General features: G+C 46.5%; 2 protein-coding genes and 1 pseudogene across 4 annotated transcripts; all 3 read right to left on the bottom strand.

The window, feature by feature from the left end:
• Positions 1-1,923: 1,923 nt before the first annotated feature.
• LOC123411645 lies at positions 1,924-3,550 on the bottom strand (annotated as a pseudogene).
• Positions 3,551-9,208: 5,658 nt separating this feature from the next.
• Positions 9,209-10,707, bottom strand: LOC123411643 (peroxidase P7-like). Its single transcript, XM_045104604.1, has 3 exons — positions 10,430-10,707; positions 10,137-10,328; positions 9,209-10,048 (listed from the first exon to the last, which is right to left on the bottom strand). The coding sequence occupies exons 1-3, from the start codon at positions 10,646-10,648 to the stop codon at positions 9,497-9,499; spliced, it is 963 nt and encodes a 320-aa protein (XP_044960539.1). The 5' UTR covers positions 10,649-10,707; the 3' UTR covers positions 9,209-9,496.
• A 3,934-nt stretch (positions 10,708-14,641) lies between these two features.
• LOC123411644 lies at positions 14,642-17,425 on the bottom strand. 3 transcript variants are annotated; one of them, XM_045104608.1, is made up of 2 exons: positions 16,389-17,425; positions 14,642-15,010 (listed from the first exon to the last, which is right to left on the bottom strand). In XM_045104608.1, the coding sequence occupies exon 1, from the start codon at positions 17,368-17,370 to the stop codon at positions 16,411-16,413; it is 960 nt and encodes a 319-aa protein (XP_044960543.1). In that variant the 5' UTR covers positions 17,371-17,425; the 3' UTR covers positions 14,642-15,010; positions 16,389-16,410. The 3 variants fall into 3 exon arrangements, with proteins under 3 accessions (XP_044960543.1, XP_044960542.1, XP_044960540.1); XM_045104607.1 differs by having other exon boundaries at positions 14,642-15,007; XM_045104605.1 differs by lacking the exon at positions 14,642-15,010 and adding an exon at positions 15,715-15,929.
• Positions 17,426-24,375: the final 6,950 nt, after the last annotated feature.

Raw genomic sequence — 24,375 nt, 5'->3', positions numbered from 1 at the left:
CATTGAGCTATGTCGTGATCAAGTGTTGGCCAAGAAGCAAATGACATATGTGAGTGCAATGAACGCCATGGGAGGTGGTATGGTAGGTGGGTTGAGCTTCATGGGATTATGGGAGGAGGCATGGGCATGGGAGGAGGTGGCATGGGCATTGGCACAAGTGGTGTCATGGGAGGAGGCATGGGAGGAGGTGGCATGGGCATTGGTACGAGTGGTGGCATGGGAGGAGGCATGGCCGGGTTCATGTCATCTCCTACGGCCAACATGAGCACGGGTTCGATCCCTACTCAACAAGCAAGCATCAAGAAGGACAAGGGCGGTGATGTGCACAATACCGAGGCCTGAGATGTGTTGTGATCGTTGCTTGAGATGTGATGTGCACAACACCGAGTAGTACCATGTTTGAACTATGTGTCGTTTTGTGAGATGATTTGAACTATCTTATGCTACCGATTGACCTTAATTCGTGTGTGCTATCTTTTGCAATGTTTGATAATCATATATATGTGTATATTCATTTCTATCTCTCAAATATCAAAAGAACGAGTGGTGCGGTTCGGTTGCGGTGCCCTAAAATAGGGCAGCTGTTGGAGAAGGCGTGTCCTAAAATAGGGCATCTCGAAAAGGAGAACAGTTTTTTGTGCCCTAAAACGCTAAAACAGGGGCTAGTGCTACGAATCAGCCGGATGATATCTTAGAGAAATCATCCGGTTGTCTAACCGTCCGATCTGGCTGCTAGTGGCCGCTAGATTACAGCAACGTCACGACAGTAGTAGACACGTTAGTGTTTCAATGCAGCGCAGCTCCATCCAGACAAGCAACTCCATTGCAGCTTTCTGTCACCGTCGTCGTTAGGCAAAGCTTCAACTCAACACCGAGGACGTCCGGCGAAGCTTCATTGCAGCATTAGCGGAGCTCAATAGGGCATCGTTGCATCCGACGAATCTCCATTGCAGCACCAGCGGAGCTCTAACACAACACCAATGCGTCCGGTGAAGCTCCATTGCAGCTTTCATGGTGCACCGCCGTTGTTCGGCGAAGCTCCAACACATTACCGATGACATCCGGAGAAGCTCCATTGAACCACGACGGAGCTCGAACGCAACACCGGCACGTTCGACGAAGATCCATGACAGCTCTCACGGTGCTCCGACGCAGCACCGGCCTTACGGCGAGCGGTGCATGGCAGTTCTGGTTGACCGGCCTTACGACGACGTGCCCAACTATTGCGCTCTTTGTAGCACCATGCCGGAGCTTCGCCGAATGCAATGATGCCCTATTGGAGCTCCGCTCATGCTGCAATGAAGATTTGCCGGACGTCCTCGGTGTTGAGTTGAAGCTTTGCCTAATGACGACGATGTCAGAAGCTACAATGGAGCTGTTTTTGTGGATGTAGTTGGGCTGCATTGAAGCACTCACGTGTCTACTGATGCCGTGACGTTGTTGTAATCTAGCGGCCACTAGCAGCCAGATCGGACGGTTAGACAGCCGGATGATTTCTGTAAGATATCATCCGGCGAAGCTCCAATGCAGCACTAGCAGAGCTCTAACGCAGCACCGATGCGTCCGGTAAAGCTCCATTGCAGCTTTCATGGCACACCGCCGTTGATCGGCGAAGCTCCATTGCACCACGACAGAGCTCCAACGCAGCACCGACACGTTTGACGAAGATGCATTACAGCTCTCGCGGTGCTCTGACGCGGCACCAGCCTCACGGCGAGCAGTGCATGGCAGCTCTGGTTGACCGGCCTTACGACGACGTGTCTCCCCTCAACTATTACGCTATCTGTAGCACCATACCGACACGGGTGGTCCAGGACGTGGTCCAGGACGACGCGGGTGCTGTCGGCTTTGAAGAGGGTCATGGCAGATAATTGGGAGCAAGGGACCAAGGTAGGAGACGAAAGAACCGGGGATCTCACTCGGCGACTCGTACTCGAGCATGCGAAGGAAATGATTGGCTCTCGTTGCGATGGGGATAAAATCGAGTCAAGCGCGGGCCTGAGAAGTACGTGTGGCGTTGAGCCGACGTGACTGATTTCTCAGGAAATCAACCTTCTGTTTACAAGAGTTTTTCTAAACCGGATGTACTATGACATCGAAATGCATATAGAATAGGGCATCTGTTAGAGATGATGTAATAGTATACTACAAATGGTGTACTATGTTTTGCAACGATGCAACATTTGAGAGTTCCGTCCCACCGTCTGGGCGCTGGATCTACTTGTTGACGAATCTGCAGTTTTTCCTGATCTGGCCGGCGGTGCCGGTGAGCGGATGTATGTTGCCCATCTTTATCATGGCCTTGGCGAAGTCGCTCCGGAAGAGCGCGGGGTTGGTGCCGTACTACCGCACCAGCGCGTCCTGCGACCCTCCGCTGAACAGCGCCTGGTCGGAGCGGAACAGGCCGCGTTGCGCCATGAGGTTCTGGTAGTAGGCGCCGTCGAAGGCCCTGGGGGTCTGCACGTCCAACGGCGCCAGGTTGTCGTCCCCGCCGGAGATGGGGCAGGTGCGCTGCTGCCGCCTCGCGAAGGTCGCGTCGATGTTGGAGTTGGACTTGTCGTAGATGCGGTCGCGGAAGGTGGTGCACCGGGCCTGGCCGATGGTGTGCGCGCCGGAGAGCGCCGTCATGTCCGTCGGCGAGAGCCCTTGCCTCGCGAACGTGGAGATTAGGGTGGCGAGGCTGTAGTTGACCGCGGGGAGGTTGTGGTTGGCGAGGGACTGGCTCGCCGTCGTCGAGTCGCGCCGGCCGAGCGGCACTGGCCAGGTCGGCCCGTGGAGCTACAGATGTAAGAACAAACGAAACAGACACATTAATAAGATTCTAAACATTCCCCTAAAAAAAAAGATTCTAAACATGGAAATTATGTACTCCCTCTGCTTTGAAATAAATGATTTAACTTTATATCAGTTTTAGTATAAAATTAATACAAAGTTGAATAACTTATTTTGAAACGAGGGGGTAGTAAGTTGCAATGAGCAGATCACTCCGGAAGTCGATGGCTAAGTTTGGCCGGCCGTGACGCACCAGGAACGTTCCGTCGCGCGCCGCGAGCGCGAGGATGTCGGCGCAGGAGACGACGCCGGGGCACGCGGCCTCCACGCGCGCCTTGATGGCGTCGATGACCTCGAAGCCACGCAGGGAGTTCGCGTTCGGGCCGGCGGCCTTCTCGCCGCCGGCGTCAAGAAGAACCGAGCCGTCACAGCCCTGCAGTACACGCATGTCAGAATTATCATGCGAAAAGTGTAGACTGTGTAGTCAAGTGCGACGAGTCATCACCTGCACGAAGCAGTCGTGGAAGAAGAGCCTCAGAAGGGACGCGCCCATCCGCCGGTCGTTGACGACGGCCTGCTTCATCACCGCCCACACGGTGCTCTCCAGGCTCGGGCAGGACCTGGAGTAGAAAGTCGTCGAGAGCTGCGCGTGGGCGACGGAGGAGAGGAGACAGACGGCGAGCAGGCAGTGCATCAACGTAGGACCAACAGCCATGGCGATCAAGTTAGGTTCGTGATATGCCCAGTCGGCTCAGTTCACTCAAGGGAACGCGGTCAGTGCTTGGTGTTGTTCGGTCGTCCCCAAAACCTGGATTGCTTCTATTTGTGACAGCAATTAACTACTCCGTATTTGATAATTTAATGCCTATTTACAGTACTGCAAATAGGCACGAAATTATCAAATAGTTATAGCTTATATGCAAATAGGCACATAATTATCACATACTTACAGCTTATATGGAGTACTTCAAATCGGAAAATGCTTTTGAAGGCCGAACTCGTGAAGACCTCCGAATGCAAAGTTCAAAATTTATGAAAATTCATATTTTTATATTTCAAAAAATACTGAAAACATTACAATAATAGATGAAGGCATAATGCACAAGTGTGTAAATCTTCAGAACGAAATACATTGAAATGAGAGCTATGTAAAATAAATCTGAGCCTTTTTAACATATGATACTATTCATCCTTTTAGACCATGAATTTATCTTTTTTGCACATGTCACATTTCAACGTAATTCATCCTGAAATTTTGTACACGTACTTCTAACATTCTTGTTTAGTTGTACAATTATTTTCAGTTTTTTTAAATCAAATTTTTTGAATTTTGAATTGTCAAAAATTCGGGCTTCATGGAGGCCGAGAGCCAAAACGCCAAATGCATTATATCTGAGACTATATATCATATGCATTAAATATACACTTAGATATAGCCCTTCCAATGCATTGTGCTAATGTACTCCAATAATTATAGCTTATATGGAGCATCTTATTATTATTGCTGTACCTAAAAGATTACTTATTTAATGTGTTTTTTGAGAGAAAAGAAATGAGTCATCTTGGTTTTGGTTCAAACCAAAACCGGGACCAATACCACGCATTGGTCCCGGTTCGGTTTGCTGGGACATTGGTCCCGGTTCGATTCAGGGTTTAGGGTTTAGGTGACCACCCTCAAGGGTCCCTTAGTGGAACCATGGCATCTTGCATTATGTGAGGGCGTGGTGAGATTACAGTGGCCCTAGTGGCTTTTTGGAAAGCATTGTGCCTCCACAATAGTCCAAACGGAGAATAGCATCTGCAAGGATGTGAAATTCGGGATACATCGTCGTCTCTGTGTGCCTCGGTTATCTCTACCCGGGCCTTTGCTTATGAACTTTACTTAGTGATAACCATATTGTTTCTTGTTATATAACTTGCTATCACTTAGTTTTTTATCTTGCTTAGCATAAGTTGTTGGTGCACATACGTGTTCCTAGTTGTTTTAGGTTTTGTCCTTGACTAACTAAACGTTAGTTTTATTCCGCATTTGTTCAAGCCTAAACCGTTATTATTTTAAAGCGCCTATTTACCCCCCCCCCCTAGGCGACATCCCCACCCTCTTAGCCTCGACATTGCCCAAGAGGACAGGCTCCTCTCCACCGAGGAAGTTGAGCTCCGGGTCGGGCACAAGAGAACGGTCATCGCATTGGCTGCGCTCGAAAGAGCACACAAGAAACAATGTGCTATAATTGCCAACCTTAGAGAAGGGGATGCTAATACAAAATTCGACCACCGCTGGGTCAATGCAAGGCGGAGTAACAATCATATCCATAGAATCAAAAATGTGCATGGATGGGTCTCCAAGCACGACGAAAAAGGAAAGCTAATCCACGACCATTTTTCGAAGGTCCCGAAGGGTGGCCCTTGATGCCATAAAGATTTCAACTAGGATGAACTAAATTTGGAGCCTCTTGCCTTGCATGATCTTGGCTCCCCAATGGCCTAGAGTTAGGTCCTTGATGCAATCAACGACATGCCAAGTTACAAGGCGCTAGGTACGGATGGATTCACATGGGCTCTTTTTCAAGAAGTGTTGGGCATCATCAAGCCCGATCTCATGAGGGTCGTCACATATTTTTGACTCCCTCGACACCTCAAATCTCCATTGGCTCAAATCTGCAAATGTGGTGCTCTTGCCCAAAAAGGAAGGGGCAAAGGGGATCGCCGACTATAGACCCATTAGCCTCATCCACACGATCGCAAATATTATTGCGAAGGTGCTATCCATGATGCTAGACCCACATATGGAAAATATCATCTCTAATGCCCAAAGAGCCTTCATAAAAACAAGAAGCATCCACGACAATTTCTTGCATGTCCGCAACCTTGCCCGGCGCCTTCACAAGAGGAAGACTCTATCCCTCCTATTCAAGCTCAACATTCGGAACGCCTATGACTCCTAAAGTGGGAGTACTGGCTTGATCTCCTCTAGCGGCGAGGATTTCCAAGTAAATTCAGGGATTCGATTGCGGCCCTTCTTAGCTCTTCATCCTCGAGGATCCTTCTGAATGGTATTGTCGGCTGCCCAATAAATCATGGAAAGGGGCTTCGACGGGGAGATCCTATTTCCCCGCTTCTATTTGTCATCTCCATCGACCCGCTCCAAAAAATTGTTGATGCGAAAACAAACAAGGGGGTCCTCCATAAAATTCAGGGAGGGGCATGATGAGGACTTCTCTCTACGCAGATGACGCGACCGTCTTCTTCGCACCGATCAAGCATGATGTTGATAACTTCGCTGGCATTTTGAGGGGGTTGGGGACATCACGGGCCTTTGCACCAATTTCCAAAAGAGCTCGGTCATTCCCATTCGTTGCAACCACCTTGATTTGGATCACCTAACTCAAAGCTTATCGGCTACGCGAGCATCTTTTCCGTTGCAATACTTGGGACTCCCCGCCTCTGTGTGGAAGCTGAAATTGATGGACCTTCAATTCCTCGTGGATAGAGTGGCAAGCAAACTGCCAACATATGATGGCCGGAACATCACCAACATCGCGAAACGACCCTCATCAAGTCCGTGCTCACTTCCCAAGTGGTCTACCCCGCCATCCCGTTGATCATCCCGCCAACCATCCTTCACAATGTCAACAAGCTCAAAAGAGCGTTCCTATGGTCCGGTTCGGACAAGACAGGGGGGGCCAAATGCAATGTGAACTGGGAGAAAGTTTGTCGTCCACTTTCACAAGGAGGGCTCGAGGTACTCAACACCGCCAAGTTTACAAGGGCTCTCCAATTACGATGGACATAGTATGAATGGAAGGAGTCCACCAAGATGTAGGTGGGGTTGGAGATCCCAAGTGTGGCGAAGGACCCGAGCTTTTCCTATGCTTCCACAACCATCACCGTTGGTAATGGCGCGACGGCACCCTTTTGGGACTCTCCCTGGCTACTTGGGTGTATGCCAAAAGACATTGCCCCTCTCATTTATGAAGCTTCCAAGAGAAAAAAAATGGAATAGAGAGAGGCCCTCAAGCACAACGCGTGGATACTCAAGATCAAAACCCTCATCAACGTCACCGCTGAGCATGCCACCCAGTTCTTCACTCTTTGGATGCTTGTCAATGAGGTCCACCTTGACGAGCTCACCGAGGATGAAACCGTTTGGAAGCATACGAGCAATGGGTCGTACTCGGCAACTTCAGCATACAAGGCGCAATTCCTAGGGATGGTCCTTTCGCCCACAGATAGGATGATCTTGATGGTTTGGGTACCTTCAAAAGTAAAAAAAATGCTTGGCTAGATCTTCAGGATAGAATCTGGACGGCGGATAGATTAGCAAAGTGAGGGTGGCCAAATTGTGATGTTTGCCCCCTCTGCATGACGGTACAAGTGTACGGGACCCATCTCTTCTACAAGTGTCGCTTCATCCGGCGCCTTTGGTCTTTGGTCATTGGGAAATTCCCCATGCTCGGGCTCGACACTTTTGCTTGGCCCTTGACACGGTTGAAGATTGATGGGCAAGCACTTGCGTCGAAGGAACACCAGATTGACAAGCCAAGGCCTCCATCACCATGCTTGTCTTTTGGACAGTCTTGAACGAGCGAAATGCAAGAGTTTTCAAGCAAAAGAGTGCCCCACCGCCAATCTTGCTTGCTTCCATCTCCCACGAGGCAAACCTTTGGGTCATTGATGTAGCAAAGAAACTAGGGTTTTTTATTGCTCACGAGTAATCCGCATGTCATGTATTTCGATGGCGTGTAACAAACTCTATTTTTTCTTATTTAATGAATGAGCCAAAGCTTTTGCCTCCGTTTTTAAAAAAGGCATCAATTTGCGAACGTTGGCTGAAGAAACCGTCACTTCTTCTGTCTCCCTCTATGCTAAATTTGACAGGCGAACGTTCGCAAATGCCATCCTCCGTGACCAACGTTCGTGAGTTATGGGCGTCCAAGGAAAAAAAATGAATACCCGAAAAAAGAAAATGAAAATACATACACTTTTTCTTTGGAACTTTTCCTTTTTCTCGCATCTGGGAGGGGGGCTGGTTGTTAATTCATAGTTAAGTGTGTCTATAATCGGACCTCTCAAATGATCCCTCATACCCTTATGGATGTGTTCGGTCAGTGACCTAACCGGAAGAGAAGGAAGAAAGTCACCTAACCGGACCCCTCATATCATTCCTATACGACCGGGCTGTTCGCGAATCCTCGTATCCATCTCAAATATGGAAAGGATATGATTGCTCGCGGATGTGCCCGGACACGTCCTGTGAGTCCGCCACATAGGACGCGGCCTCCATCCGGACCACCTTTTTTTATTCATTCTTTTTTTTCTCTGTTCCTCTTCATCAATCACGTGCAACTGACCAAACATACAATGAAGAAAATAAAAGATGTGAATACACGGACGGATAGATAGGAACACGTCCAGTCACTGACAGGACGCGTACACGAACGTTTAGGGAATCATATTTACGATGTTGAAATATAGATGGTCTAACATGATCACCCACGCATGGAGTCGTGATCGTCAGCGTCTGCCAGTGAATGGGCTATAAAACATCTCCCATAACTTTGTCCTCTTGGTCTGCCGGATCCTCATAGAGATTCCCGCCGTGACGACCACAGCGTGGAGAAGCAAACACGACCGAATCTCCCTCTGCCACCTTCCGTCGGACGCACCACTTGCCATTTCATATCAAGCACTCCACCCACGTTTCGCGGCCTAGCTCGCCAACCCCACGTCCTTCGGCTCACCGATCCGGCTTCAGGATAGGATGCCTGCGGCCGGCGTCGTTTTCCTCAGGCACACGAGGCTGTGCAATGACACGGCAGGGCATGGCCTCCAACCGCCGGACGCGACGGCGCCCCGTGATGGCCGAGCCCACGGCGGCACGGACCAGCCGATAATGCCGGGGTTCTTCTTGCGCGGCGGCGCAAAATGGAAGGACCGAGCCTGTCGAGTCAGCCAGCCAGCCGCCGCCTCCGGGCAAACGTGCGGCTCCACGCGCGCTGTCACAACGCCGTGCGACAAACAGTTAGGTCACCGCTCCCACGTGACGAGACAACCCGAATCGGCGGGCGCCTATCTCGTCGCCGGCAAGTGGTGGCCTGGCTGGCTGCCATTGTCATCATCTCAGTATGTAGTATGTCACCGTGCGCGCATGTTTGCTCGCACCGGAACTTGGGGCTGTGCGCCATCCATGCCCATGACGCATGTCGCGCTCGATCTGTGCGTGCCAACTTCCACTGCATTATTGATTGGGATGTAGGTGAACTAATTTTTTCTTTAACTGGTAAACTAAATGTTTTGTTTAGGCTCTGACAGATCAGGTGCAGCAAGTTTGATTTTTAATTGTTACTATCAGTTTGACGTCTGTCATGGTGTCTCAGTAGACTCCGCTGTCGGATTGAGTGCGATCTCAAGCTGATCCATCTACTACGCCAGTTCGTGAAAAGAAATCTTGATTAATTTTTTGAAAATAAATCTTGATTAATTGATCATTACAATTGCCAGTAACAAAATGGAAATGACGACGGGATTACTAGCTAGTTCCTTGTTTTTGAGATGGCTCGCCATCCATGCCCAACGGTACTAGCTAATTCCATATCGGCTAACAGCCCCTTTCACTGTTCAATGTACTCTGAGTCTGAGTGAAGCTGTGAGCATAGCCTCTCGACTTCGTACGGACTGGACTTGAGTCTTGAGTCTTGAGTCTTGATTCATCCTCCGGTTGACCTTAGTTGATCTTCTTGCAGTCCAACCTGATCTCCGTCGGCGTATCCGCCGACGGCATGAGGCTACCCATCTTCCCCATCGCCTTGGCGAAGTCGCCGGCGAATATGTCCGGGTTGCGCATGTACACCCTCACCATTGCGTCCTGCGACCCGCCGTTGTACAGCTCCTGGTCCGAGTGGAAGAGCCCCTGCTTGTTCGCGAGGTTCTCGTAGTAGGTGGTGTCGAACCAGGTCGGCGTCGAAACGTCGATGGGCGCGAGCGCGGCGTCGCCGCCGGTCTGCGGGCACGTCTGCTTCCGGAGCGCCGCGAACTTGGGGTCGATGTTGGTGTCGTTGTAGATGCGGTCGCGGAAGGTGGCGCACCGGGACTGCCCGATGGTGTGCGCGCCGGACAGCGCCGTCATGTCCCGCGGCGACAGCCCCTTGCTGCCGAACGTGGCGATGAGGGAGGCGAGGCTGGACCCCGGGCTCGGGAGGTTGGAGTTGGCCGCGCTCTGGCTCGCGTTCCGCGCGTCGCGGCGGCCAAGCTGCACCGCCCAGGCCGGCCCGCCGAGCTGCATTGCATGAATCATCTTACTGATAAGTAAGTTTATCAATGGCGACGTGCATATGGATCGCGGATGAGCCAGAGCGGCTGGTTACCAGGTTGACGCTGTCCCGTGCGGCGAGGGCGACGATGTCGGCGCAGGAGACGGTGGCCTTGCAGGCCGCCTCGACCTGGGCCTTGATGGTGTCGATGACGTCGTAGCCGCGCACCGAGTTGGCGTTCGGCCCGGCGTTCTTCTCGCCGGTGAAGTTGGCGGTGTCGTCGAGCAAGATGGACGCGTCGCAGCCCTGCGCAAGAAAACAATTCCGAGATCAGCAAATCAACAACTACATACACACGCTATATATGAACAAAGGAAATGACACAACACAAGTGTACTCCCACTCACATTGACGAAGCAGTCGTGGAAGAAGAGGCGGAGGATGGACGCGCCCATCCTTGGCTCCGCCGCGACGGCCTGGGTCATCACCGACCGCACGATGGCCTGCAAGCTCGGGCACCTCCGGTCGTAGAACTTGGACGACAGGAATGCGCCCTCGGAGCCGGCGAGAAGCGGGGCCAGGACAGCGGCAGCCATGAGCAGGCACCTCACCACGGTGGCGGCCATACCTTGACGACCAGCTAGTGGACGAGAAGACTGTGCTGATGGTTTGATGAGAAGGGAAGCATGACATTGGCGAGTATATATAGTGGGCGTGTGTCTCCGGCTAGCTAGCTCGTGGTTGCATATGGCGGCAGATGGCCCGAGGGAGGGGAGTGATTGGTTGGACGCCTGAAGTCGAGCTGTATGGGCTGACTAATGTGCAAGCCATGCCGAGGACCGGCGGGGAAGGTGACGGTGGTCTGATTAAGGTTGGAGTCTAGTGCTAGCGCCGCATCAGATCGATGCGGAGCACGACGGCGTGGATCACATCGATGCAGCAATGCATGCAACTTGGGGGTGATGAGGAATATGTTGGAATGATTGACGCATATGGCCTCATGGGAGTGGATGCGTACATGCAAACTAAGTGCAGTATATAGTTATATACTGTCGTCAGGACATGGCAGGAGTCTTTGGAGGCTTTGACTCTTGTTATTACGCTTCCCATGAATGGTAGTACAATTTCCTGAGGTATGGGTATGACAATAGTTTTTTTTTTTTTTTTTGGTTGTAACTAGCTAAAATTAATCGATTCTGCAGTTCCCAGTGATCAACCATGAGGACCTCTGGCCCTTCCCCTATTGCTTTCCAAACGTCCCCCGTAATACTTAACTCCTCCAATTTGGAGGAGTTGAATTTTTTGCACGGCCTTCCTCAAATTCATAAGTTCTCAAAAGCTCAAAGCACAAATAGTGATTTCAAACAGAAGCCTAAACTAGATTAGCACATAATTAAATCTAAAACAAGCTAATACAAGGTAAAACTACTACTCCTCGGAGGGAAGATCAACGATCGATGCCTTGCCGAATCCCAAGGCCTCGCAGTAAGTGGTGGCCCTCCGCATCGACGCCATGTGCTCGTGGTCGACAGAGTCGGTGTCGCTGAGCTCCACAAACATGGCATCGTGATCCCTCTCCATAATAGCCAAGGCGCCCTCACCGACGCCGGTCATACACTTGTTCCACCTCTTTCCGCGAGAGAACTTGCCCCCCCACACACACACACCTCCCTCCGCTACCTCACTGACAGCCTCTACCAGATCCTCATCATGGTCCTCCTTCGATGGTGGGAAGAAGGACCTCGAATTGGAACTTGCGACGATTGCGTCCTTGCGTGAGACGACGATTGCAGCCACCTTTGCAGTGATATCTACCCGAATCTGTAAGTGCATCTAGTGCCCCTTAGTGATTTTGGTGGTTTGAAGACTTATAGGTTAAGTATGTAATGTGTTCATGAGTGTACACAGGATCTATAAGTCACTGAGGAGTTTGAAATATTTGATGAATATCGACCCCTAAAAATGTATATCTTCGATTGAAGAAATTGGTCTGAAGCTGAAGAATTGAATCGCGAAGAATCTGCGATGAAATTGATATTCCTCATGAAGATATTGAAATTGAGGAATTCGGTGTGTCCTGAAGAAAATCATTCTGAAGACTTTGAAGCATGAAGATTTACTCTTTCTGTTTTGTTTTCTTCACACTTGAGTAATAGGAACACTGTACTGTTAAAGGGGGTCGAGGTAACACATTGGAATGAATTTCCTCATGATGCTCAACCCAAGCCTAATCCTACCAAAAGCCTCAAGTGAGGAATATGAGTGACATGAGGACTCTCACAGTTGAGGGTCCCGACCGTTTCGATAGCCACACCAGATCATTGGTCTTATCCACACCAACGGTCATATTATTTAAGGGCATTAGTGTCAAATCATGTCGAGATGCTCCCAGGCTATAAATAGCCGCCCCCACAACCATTAGATGGTTGGCTGCTCCGTTAGAAACTGACACTTGTCATAAGAGCAACCCAATTCCTCAGTGTCTTCGAGAGTAATTCATCAGTGAGGAAATACCCCAAACACCAAACCACAAACCGAGAACCAAGTGATTGAGCATCACTGAAGAAGTTGTTCCTGTGTGGGACTGAAGCCTTTTACCTTTGAGGACTATGCATCCTCCAGACGGTTAGGCGTCATGGTCTAGAGCAATCCAGCAGTCAATTGTGGATCGCCGGGTGACCAAGTTTGTGAGGGTTTGGAAGTCTGCCCTGAAGACTTACCACGAGTGTTGGGCGAGGACTGTGTGTTCTTAGCCCAAGGAGAATACGATAGGGACTGTGTGTCCCGGGACTGTGTATCTTTCGGTTTCAATACCAAGCCGCTCCAAACCAGATGTACAACTGTCACAACAGTTGGAACTGGGTCATCAACTACTGTCTTCGTTGTGGAACGGGTTATAATTCGTCAACTCTTTATATTCCTCAGATTATGTGTTGATGATTTTCACTGTCACTGTTTGAAGAATTTGCTGAAGACTTTCTCTGATATTCCTCAACCCCAAATTCCTCACGCAAGTTAATCCTCATCTGTTTTCTGCGTGCCTGCTTACTGTGCAATCTGTTTTCACATTCCTCGTACTGAAAAACTGTTGTAGTGAAACTTTGCACACCTGATCCTTTACTGTTTCCGCTGTAAGTTAGTCATCAGTGAGGAATTTCCTCAAAAAGAATTTCCTCAGTGATGAAATCCTAAAAATCTCCTATTCACCCCCCTCTAGTCGATATAACGCACTTTCAGAATGGTGGAAATCATGGCTAGGGCTTGGAGTGGCTCGAGAATTCAGATCAGTCATGGCTCTAATTAGGCCCCGAGTCAGGGGGAATGGGGGCGTAGACCAGGATTAGGGTTACATTTGTGTCATGAAAAGTGGTGAGAGCAGAAGAGAAAAAGTCTATGAGGAAATATATATTTTCTGCTCAAATTTGAGCAATAGGGGTAAGTTTTGAGAGACAATTCTTCAAATATTTGAGGAGTTAAGGGTTTCAAGGAATGGCTATTTATGGTCTAGCTCCCCATACCAGAATAGTTTGAGGAGCCATAACTTTTATTGGGGGAGTGGGGGGGGGGGAGGGAGGAGGAGTGCGGTGTGTGTCTTATTTATTAATTTGTCAAATAAGATAAATATTTTTGGTTTGTTCCGCCATCCCACCCAATGAAGTGTTAGGATTCTTTTCAATAAAATCCTATGGAATCATAAGTTCGGTCGTTCCAGCTGATTCTCCTTGAACGGCTAGGTCCGAGTCCCGCAACGGAGCTTCCAAAACATTTCTTTCCAAGCTAATTTTCGCAGTTTTTTAACCCGAGCGTGCAACTCTTTTGTGGGGATCCTTATAATCTGCCGCTATTCTAATCATTAGATTTCAAAAAAATTTCCATTTCTTTTTTCAGAAAGGAAAAATGTTTCAAATAAAACATTTTCCTTTAGTGAGATTGAATATTTTTATGCAAAAAAGTGCTTTAAAAACCGCCCATGTCCCTTAATTTCCAAATTATTACAAATGTCAATTAACAGAGTGATTGGATTCTTTGAGTTATCATGTCATTAGCCTAGGATTTACCCAATGATTTTATTTAGTTGGGCATTGTTTAGAACGCTATAACATGTACTATTAACAACGTTGTAGGCGGAAACCCCCTTCGGTGCCGGGCTCAGATGAGCCCCGTAAACAATACTGCAATTAAAAATAAAAAAGTAGGGGGTGCCGGGCTCAGATGAGCCCCGTAAACAATACTGCAATTAAAAATAAAAAAGTAAAGAATTTACTTTTTGCAAGCAAGACGTGCATGCACGTGATATTCGTGGATGTTTGGACATTCGAGTAGCGCACAGCAAAAAAGACAATTCCAGGCATGAAAAGTGTTATTCTTTTAATGTTTCTTTCAGACCTGATTTTTTTTGTCATGAGGAGCTCTCGAATGTTCAAACTTCTTTAAATTTGGCATGGACATCACACACTTAAACATCTTTCGTGACAAAAAAATTGGAGTTTTTGGATTTGTTTACTATTTTAAATCACGGTACTGTTCACTCCGGGGCTCATCTGAGCCTGGGAGCCAAAATGCTGCTCTCATATCACGCTGTTTTCCATTGATCTCTATACGTTAGGAATTATTGTTTCTTCAGGAACAAATGTACGCTATTTGAATCTGAATAAAAGATCCATCATTTAATAAACTCGATCGATCTAGCCAGGACCTGAGATGGAGCACAATGGAACATTGTATACCATGTGAAATGGTATTGAGCTGAGTTAGGCAGGGAAGTAAGCACGATGGATCCACTCTGTCCAACTCTGCTCAGCATCAGAGACAAAACTGACCGGCAGGTATGAAAAATCCAGCCTATATCAAGGCTTAAACATCGTCCGGTTCCAATCACAATTATCCTTCGTTACCTACTCGCAATATTGTAGTACACATTTCGCTGCTGCCAATACCTAATCAGCTGTGTATTTGGTAGGCTTGTCGGTGCTGGATAGGTGTGCCTGCTGAAACTATGATCAGTGTTTTTGTTGGAAGAAACCCATAGAAGTGCTTGTTGCAATTTGTAAACCTACTAACTGCAAGGTATTTGCAGCTACCAAATCTCAAGAAACCTGAAAGAAGCTACTAATGATGGTTATTATATGCTTTTTACAAACTAAATTACTTCACAGTGTAGTGTCCTCGGATTCAGTAAGATCCCATCCACTGCACACTGCAGTATCACACATGTTTTGGAAATGTTTTTAAACTATTGCTATCATTATTTAGTATCACACATGTAAAAAGATATTGTAGTAACAATGCAACGCAGCGCAGTTTGCTTGTGCGGGTTATTGAATGGAAGTGGAATATATGGTTATTTCTTCTCCTAAAAAACACTACACTAGTGTTAAAAACGATATTATATTAGGGGGCGGAGGGAGTACAATATACTCCATAGATTGTATTACAGTAAGATCATGTGAGTTTGACTGTTTGAGGAGCAAACAATCACACTGTGAGTGCATTGACCCCATATACTGTTGACATGAGTAACTAGATGTCACTTTTGATTGGTTGTTAATTTCATACAAGATTTGCCCGAGTAATTCTTGAATCGGTGTCGTGCTTCACTAGTTAAAGATCCAAAGGGTCAAATAATTGGTTGCAAATAGGGAGGGCAACTACTCCAATATCAAAACTAAGTTCAGAGTTTTGTCCTTGCAAATAATTCAATGCTATGCATCTTTCTCGGCATTGGCAACATAAAAATACTAAACTCTCCTTTACAGAAACTGCATAGTGGTATGAATTACAATGCAACTTATTTACTTATTTCCTAATGTAAGGATAACAACACCAGTCATGTCCCTCGATGAAGAAAATTGCAACTAGAATAATGCATGCTGTTGTTGCGCAGGTTACATTTGCATTCAATAGCACCTGAAATTGTAAAACTTTAGCTTCACACGCATGGTAAATCTATCGAATAAATGTGCTTTTGGTATGTCTGAATTCTGAAACTATAAAGAATTTCCTTTTCCGAGTAGTGTTACAAACACCACATTGTACCATTCAAGCAAAATGCATTCTAAACACTGAAGCAATTCCAACTTGGACTCTTTTAATTGGAATGGACTTTTCAGTCATCCCTGATATACCACTATGTTGTTCTGAGGTAAACCATCCACATAATTACCGGTTTGCTATTCAGTAACATTGATACAACAACGTAAATATATAAGACACTTATCTGTTAAGAGTGCAGCATCTGAGGCTAATAAGACATTATTTCATCTTAACATTTGCACAGTGGAACACACACTTGAGCACAGAGGAGCAGGGATGAACACACAGTCATCACGATGTGGTCAAAACTTTGCTTGGGATGTACAAACTCACCATTATCCAGATGGCGCGACAATCAAGGCCACAGCGTGAGCACCGATACGATATGACGATCCTTGCCCTCGTCGAACGGCAGGTAAACATATGAGCTTGCAAATTCATTGTAGATCTCTCCAGTGAGCTCCCCATGCAGCGCACGGCAGTGCATATACAATACCACGTTGATCACCATTCCATAGAGCATCATTGCAGCCAACACTGCCGTTCCGACCATGGCCTTCATCACAACCGGCGCCATCCCAGCCCACCCGGTGGCAGCATCATATGTCTCCATGGCCACCCCACTGAAACCCCAGAGTACTAGCCCAATGCCTGCGGCAAAGACCAAGAACATGGAGAGCGCCGCCAGCCGTGCGCCCAAGAGCAGCCGGCAGCTCTGGCGGAGCGGGGAGGGGCCAGCAGTGGACTCCACGATGGCTGCGGCGCCGGCGAGGGACCAGAAGGGGGCTAAGAGGGAGACGCCAAGAAGAGCAATAGCTGTGCCAAGTCCAGCGGGCAGTGGGAGCAGGGGGATAAGCAGAAGAGGGGAAGCCGGGAGGGCTGTGAGGAGGAGGCGGGGAACGGAGGCGGGAACGGAGAGAAGCGAGGCGAGGAGCTTGACGGGGCGGCCGAAGAACCCGGCGTGCGCGCTGGCGGCGGCGGCGGCGAAGGCGGCGAGGTAAAGAAGCGCCGCCACGAGAGGGAGAAGCAAGATGGGGTTGCTCCAAGAATCATGCGGAGATCGGAGGGAGACGGAAGGGGAGGCGCCGGGGAAGGGCGTGGGGAGGGAGAGGAGGAGGAGGGAGAGTGGCAGGAGGAGGAGGCAGGAGAGGGCGAGGAAGTGGCGTGAGTGGGCGGAGACAAGGCGGAGGGTGGCGCCGGCCGCGCCGGCGATGAGGTCAGGCCAAGGGAGGGAGGGCACCGACGAATCGGAGGACAAGGGCAGGAGCAGCGAGCCAAACGGTGGCAGGGACGGCGGCGGCGGGACGGAATCCATTGGTGGGGTGGGTGGGCTTGGGGATGGAGATGAGACGTGTAGAAGAAAGAGACCGAGAGAGAGTGACGGACGGGGGCTACTGGACTAGTCGATTGTTTTGGGCATATAAACGGGAGGTTTATTTACCGGCAAATTCCTCTTCACTTTTTTGTCGGCCCAATGCACAGATCACGTTCTAGCCGGCCCATTACTGATTTTATCTTTCTTTTTTCTCTCTGTTCTAGGCTTTGGTGGTGTTCTTGGTTTTTTGTTTGATCCGGTTTTTTGGTCTTTCTTTTTATGAACTTATTAATCAGCTCCTCTTTATTTGCTGGTAATAAGAGTTACATTATCTATCAGAAGAGATATTAGAGGAGGAGCATCCTCCATCCAACTATTACAAACAACATGTTTTGCTAGCTTTGCTAGTTCATGGGCAACAAGATTTGTTTCTCCAAAATAGTGTTCAAACTTAATCACTAGGAATTGGTAGGCAATATGATAGCAGTTATCAAAGATGGCAACAACACTCCCTGAAGAAACAGCTCCAACATTCATTGTGTTAATCCTCAATGTTGTTCAATTCACCTATTGCTACGAGTTGGTTGCGCAAGCGACAGTCCAAACCGAAGAGCAGATGCTTCAAACATTAGAGTGTGTGCACTCCAATAAATCTTCCAAGTTCCAATTACCGACCGTAATAAAATTTCCCTTTGAGTTTCTCAGTACAGTTCCAGTTGCAGCTTGTAGTGTGTCATTGTTAGAATCAACATTTAATTTGACATAACCCAGACTTCGGCCATTCCCCGGTTTTCTCCATGAGGGATTTTCTTTGGATTTCTTTTCCCTCACTCGTACCACATAGCGGCCAATGACCACTATCTTTTGTACATATCCTTATCCAAGAACAACCTGGTAGTGTATGCATTGGAGGAGGAAATCCACGACTGATTCTCTTCCTCGATCAATCTCAGATGGATTAGCCCCGATCTCTTCGATGCTTAAGGACAACCACACTTTCTTCGCAAAATTGCATTGCAATAAAATGTGCTTCATATATTTAGAGTGCAGAGAAATGTGCCTATTCGCCAAGTTCAAGAAAATGGAGTACCGTGAAGGGTTCTCCTAACAAAAAGAAATTACCTTATCAGGGCATGATAAATTCCAGATTTTTGACCAAATTGCATTAGTTGTGGTAGCACCCCCATGGCATTAACATAATTTATTTTGGCACCATTTTTTTTGTTCTTTCTTGGTTTCCCACTTTTTTATTTATTTTATGTTTTCTGTTATTTATTTATTTTATCTTATGTTCCCTTTTTCTGTTTGTTTCTGTTATTCTTTTCTAACTTTATTCATGTATTTTTAGTCAACATTCTTTTTTTTGTACAAGTAATTAAGTGGATCGGAAATGATTAGTTACTCTTTTTGTTTAGCATAAATTTAATGGTTGCAACTGAATTGCATCTTTTGAAATCAATGGGTCTATCATTTTTGGAGGCAAAATCTAACATTAATAAATACTATGTAGTATTGTGCATTTCGTCGACATGCTTAAATTTAAGGTTTCGCTACAAATCTGATATCCTACTTTTTAAGCATGGCAAATCTAATACCTAGGATGGCAAATAATATTGTCGCAAGGATGGTAATTTCTTTCAGCAAGCATAGCAAGCCATGCTCTTTTTTTTGCCAGGATTTTCCATGCTTGCTGAAGGAAATGACATAATTTGTCATCCTGGGAGTCATATTTGCCATACTTAATAATCTGATATCGGATTTCCAACATTTTCATGAATTTATAGGTCTTGATGATATCCACATCACAAATTGCATAAACGATATACTCTAGTCCTTCGTAAAGGGATGCCGTTTTGGGTATCACATATTTCCAATGTGCATCTTTGACCATTCTTTGTAGGCATATGTTAGTAGAAATTAATATAAATTATAGAATTCAAATAATATTCATCAAAGTTATAATGATGCGATTTTCAACTTATCAACCAAAATATTTTTAATATATTTTTGCAAGCTAACTTTTTTGTTATTAGTATGAGTACTCAATTTTTTTGAAAATGTTTAAGTGCATCGTTTCAAGTTTATCTTCTTACAAATGGATGTACTTCATTCTATTGGAATCTCATTTGAGTATTTCTGTGAATAAATGATGACACATACTTCCTTAATAAAATCATAAAAGTAAATAGACATATCAAGGAAGTTAGAGTAATCATAATTATATAATTATACACTGAAAGGAACAAATACTATGGATTTTGGAGTGTGCATGCTCCTACTTTGTGTAATTTGTGAAAGAATAGTAAATACTCCTGAATACGGTTAAGATGCAACCCGTTCATTTTCACAAGAGCATGTGTGGGTCAGTGTGCTATCACCTCCGTTCCAAATTATAAGTATTATTGAATATTGTAATGTGGGCTACATACATATTAAAATGAGTGAAAAAACATAATAAAATACGTTTATATACATCCACGTAAAAGAAAAGTCAAAATGTATTGTGATTTGAAATGAAAGTATTACTTTTAATTATAGTGCGTTGGCGGGTTCAAACTCAAGACCTCCCAACATTCTTACCATACTAGTAGTTGGGGCACACCCAAAGCTCTACGGTGCCAGGTAGGTGGCGCTCATTTCAGTTTTTTTCAGTTGTGTTCGCCACATGAATGAACTTAACCATCGATAGCAGCTGAGCATGATGCTTACACTACCGACACAACTGGGCAAAAACCACACAACATGATTCAAAACAAGACAAGTAGCTTGCAACTCTCCAGGATACCTCATCAATAATAGCCTCAAACACCATGTCGACAAAATTCTGTTCTCTCAAAGATCCTGACATTGTATTATTTCCAAAAATTTCAATTTATTAATATCAACCCACACTTATAGATGAGTTATAGATATCTACCAAATCTAATTAAGTTTCGGAAAATAAGAAATTGAAGTGATTGTTGTCCAGCTAAGTAAGAAAAATCTGAGCAAGATATTGCAGGATTTTGCTCATGTTATTGAGATTATGCCATAATAACTACTACAATGATTAATCTGACCAGGTACAAAAATACTGCAAGGACATTCATCAGATTGCAGATATACAAATCTTAGGAACAAGTTAGTGATACAGCTTAATCATGTGTAATATTGTCACTATCGATTATCAGTTCTTTACAAAAGGCATCAAAAAGACAAAAAAAACTAAGCTCTTCGATGTTTATTTAATTACAATGGTTCAAATGGTATTTTATGAAACAAATACAGACACGCAAAAAGAGTCAAACATTTATGTTTGGAAAGCTAGCCTCACACAAAAAGAGTCAAACATTTATGTTTGGAAAGCTAGCCTCGCATATAACAGATACTTAGATTTAGGTAGAATGAACTGTTTATCATTATTACGAGTGCTAGTTTCAGGTATTATATATGTTATTGAAATTAACCACAATGTCCTAGTCCGGCTTGGACAGGAAATAGTCACCGAATAGGTTTTGAATAGGGGCATGGTATCTTCTTTATATATCTATGTAACCCACGTTGTATTACACCAGATCAGATTGAGCAAAGCAATACAAAGAAAAGAAAGGCTCGATACGAGCCTTTAGCGATACATCGATTCGGTGTGTTCCGTCGAGAGTTTTCTTTTCCCGTTCCGTCGAGTTGATCGGAAGTAACCAGGTCTAGCTGACTGAAGTTGAGAGGCTGCGGCTAGTCACGTACATTGCAAATCCATCCACTTGCTTGCTAGCTTGCTAGCTTTGCACGTACGTGCGTGTGCTGCTATTCTCGTGTTTTGATCAGCCGATCTGAAAGCCAACAATTGGTATCTAGAGCCTCGACGATCTAAGACCTACGATCTCCGATGACGGAGAGTGACTCTGAGTCGATCAAGTCCGGCAATATCGGTTCCAAGGCGAACAAAAACGACGGCAAGGTGAAGAAGGGCGGCGAGTCAGCAACCAGTGGTGGGGGAACGAGCGGCTCCAACGTCCAGGCGCATCGCAACATCCCCATCCAGTACACGATGCTCATCGACGCCAACTACGGCGTGTGGGCGGTGAAGATGAAGATTATTCTCTGGTCCCTTTGAGTGTGGGGGGCCATCACGGACGACGACGTCAATGAGGAGCGCGACTAAGGTGCCATGTCCTCCATAGCCCAGTCCTGCTGGATTCCGTGCTAATGACATTGGCGGAGTTCGAGACGGCAAGAGAGGCGTGGAACACACTCAAGGAGATGAGGATCGGAGAAGATCGCGTCACCAAGGCTTGGGGACAAGTGCTGAAGCGTCAATTTCACAAGTTGCAGATGGAGGAAACTGAATTGGTGAACGACTATGCCATGCGTCTTACTACTTTGGTGGGAGAGATCCGCGCGCTTGGTGCAAAGCTCGATGAGACTGAGATTGTGGAGAAAATTTTCAGTTCGGTGACTGATAAATTCACATACATCATTGGCATGCTCGAGCAGCTTTACGACATCGACGACATGACCAGAACGGAGGCAATCGGACGCTTGCGGACATGGGAAGAGAATGCTTGTGGCTATCGGAAAGGCAAAGGAAGAGGTAGTGACCAATTCATGTACTCGCGCGCAGATTGGGAGGCCCCGAGTAACAAAGGAAGGCGTGACGGTGGTGAAGTCTCAAGCAACACGAAGGGCGACAGACAAACCGAAAAAGGCAAACCACAAGGTCGTGGTAAGGCGGACCAATCTAAAGAGCAGTAGCCACAAAACTTGGACTTGTCCCAGGTCAAATGCTATAACTGCAATAAGATGGGTCACTTTACGAAGAATTGTCCGAAGGCTAACAAGCGGGAGATCAAGGCAAATTTGGCAAAGCAGGAAGGTGAAGGTCCAAGTGTTCTGATGGCCGAAGTTCGTGATCTCGCTGAAACGGTGGTTGTGAAACCAAGCTGGAAGGTGCTACTTCATGAGAAGAAAGTGACACCGAAGTTATCCGGTGATCAAAATGTGTCGTGGTATCTCGACACGGGTGCCAGTAACCACATGACAGGGTGCAAGGAGAAATTCCTCGACCTGGAATACGATGTTGAAGGCTCGGTCAAGTTCGGTGATGGTTCAGTGATACGCCTCCAACGTATCTATAATTTTTGATGGTTTCATGCTATTATCTTGTCAAACTTTGGATGTTTTGTATGCCTTTTATATTTTTTTTGGGACTAACTTATTAACTCAGTGCAAGTGCCAGTTCCTGTTTTTTCCGTGTTTTTGACCCTTTTCACAGGAAGATTTGAAACGGAGTCCAAACGGAATAAAATCCCCGAAAAGATTTTTTCGAAACAGAAGAAGATCGGGAGACTTGAGAACCAAGGCAGGGGGTCCCCAGGGACCCCACAAGCCCCCTAGCCCCGGCCAGGGGGGAGGCCGGGGCTCCGAGGCTTGTGGCCCCCCTGGACCTCCTCTGCCCTAGGATTTGCGCCTATATATTCCCTAAAATCCCAGAAAAAATCAGGAGATCATCGAAAATACTTTTCCGCCGCCGCAAGCTTCTGTCTCCGAAAGATCCCATCTGAGGCACGTTCTAGTGCCCTACCGGAGGGGGGATTCGGATACGGAGGGCTTCTTTGTCAACACCATGACCTCTCCGATGATGCGTGAGTAGTTCACCATAGACCTACGGGTCCATAGCTAGTAGTTAGATGGCTTCTTCTCACTCTTGGATCTTCAATACAAAGTTCTCCATGATCTTCATGGAGATCTATCCAATGTAATCTTCTTTTGTGGTGTGTTTGTCGAGATCCGATGAATTGTGGATTTATGATCAGATTATCTACGAATCTTATTTGAGTTTCTTCTTATCTCTCTTATGCATGATTTCATATCCTTGTAATTCTCTTCGAGTTGTGGGTTTTGTTTGGCCAACTAGATCTATGATTCTTGCAATGGAGAAGTGCTTGGTTTTGGGTTCATACCGTGTGGTGACCTCACCCAGTGACAGAAGGGGTAGCGAGGCACGTATCGTGTTGTTGCCATCAAGGGTAAAAAGATGGGGTTTTCATCATTGGTTTGAGATTACCCCTCTACATCATGTCATCTTGCTTAAGGCGTTACTCTGTTCGTCATGAACTCAATACACTAGATGCATGCTAGATAGCGGTCGATGTGTGGAGTAATAGTAGTAGATGCAGAAAGTATCGGTCTACTTGTCTCGGACGTGATGCCTATATGTATGATCATTGCCTTAGATATCGCCATGACTTTGCGCGGTTCTATCAATTGCTCGACAGTAATTTGTTCACCCACTGTAATACTTGCTATTTTGAGAGAAGCCTCTAGTGAACACTATGGCCCCCGGGTCTACTCCACACCATATTTTCAGCCTTACACTTTTACTTCGTTGCACTTTCCGCCTTCAGATCTCACTTTGCAATCAATCTTGAAGGGATTGACAACCCCTTTATAGCATTGGGTGCAAGCTCTTTGTGGTTGTGCATGTACTCTGGACTTGACGAGATTCTCCTACTGGATTGATACCTTGGTTCTCAAACTGAGGTAAATACTTACTGCTCCTGTGCTGCATCACCCTTTCCTCTTCAAGGGAAAACCAAAGCAAGCTCAAGAGACGATAGAAGGATTTCTGGCGCCGTTGCCGGGGAAGGACTTTTATTGTCATAGCAGAAGAATTTCTCGCACCGTTGCCGGGGAGGATCAAGTCAAAAACTCATCCAAGTAAGTGTCGCAAACTCATCTATTGCATTTACTTTTTTGCCTCTTGATACGTCTCAAACGTATCTAAATTTTTTGATGGTTTCACGTTGTTATCTTGTCTTCTTTGGATGTTTTGTGTACCTTTTATATCTTTTTGGGACTAACTTATTAATTCAGTGCCAAGTGCGAGTTCCTGTTTTTTCTTTTGTATTTGACTCTTTTCAGATCTGGTTTTGGAACGGAGTCCAAATGGAATAAAAACCCCGAAATGACTTTTTCCCGAACGGAAGAACATCAGGGGCCTCTGGGCCAAGCCAGGTGGGCTCCAGG

Source organism: Hordeum vulgare, chromosome 7H, assembly GCF_904849725.1.
Source record: "Hordeum vulgare subsp. vulgare chromosome 7H, MorexV3_pseudomolecules_assembly, whole genome shotgun sequence".
Lineage (NCBI taxonomy): Eukaryota > Viridiplantae > Streptophyta > Magnoliopsida > Poales > Poaceae > Hordeum > Hordeum vulgare.
Note: the sequence above shows the minus strand (reverse complement) of the source record. Positions and strands in the feature narration are given on the sequence as shown.

What these genes read in the sequence shown, in the direction of transcription:
- LOC123411643 (XM_045104604.1), bottom strand. Translation starts at nt 10,648, where the DNA reads ATGGCCGCCACCGTGGTGAGGTGCCTGCTCATGGCTGCCGCTGTCCTG. An exon ending in TCCACGACTGCTTCGTCAAT is followed by an intron (nt 10,329 to 10,429) that starts GTGAGTGGGAGT and finishes TTTCTTGCGCAG; the next exon opens with GGCTGCGACGCGTCCATCTT. An exon ending in CACGGGACAGCGTCAACCTG is followed by an intron (nt 10,049 to 10,136) that starts GTAACCAGCCGC and finishes CATGCAATGCAG; the next exon opens with CTCGGCGGGCCGGCCTGGGC.
- LOC123411644 (XM_045104608.1), bottom strand. Translation starts at nt 17,370, where the DNA reads ATGGATTCCGTCCCGCCGCCGCCGTCCCTGCCACCGTTTGGCTCGCTG.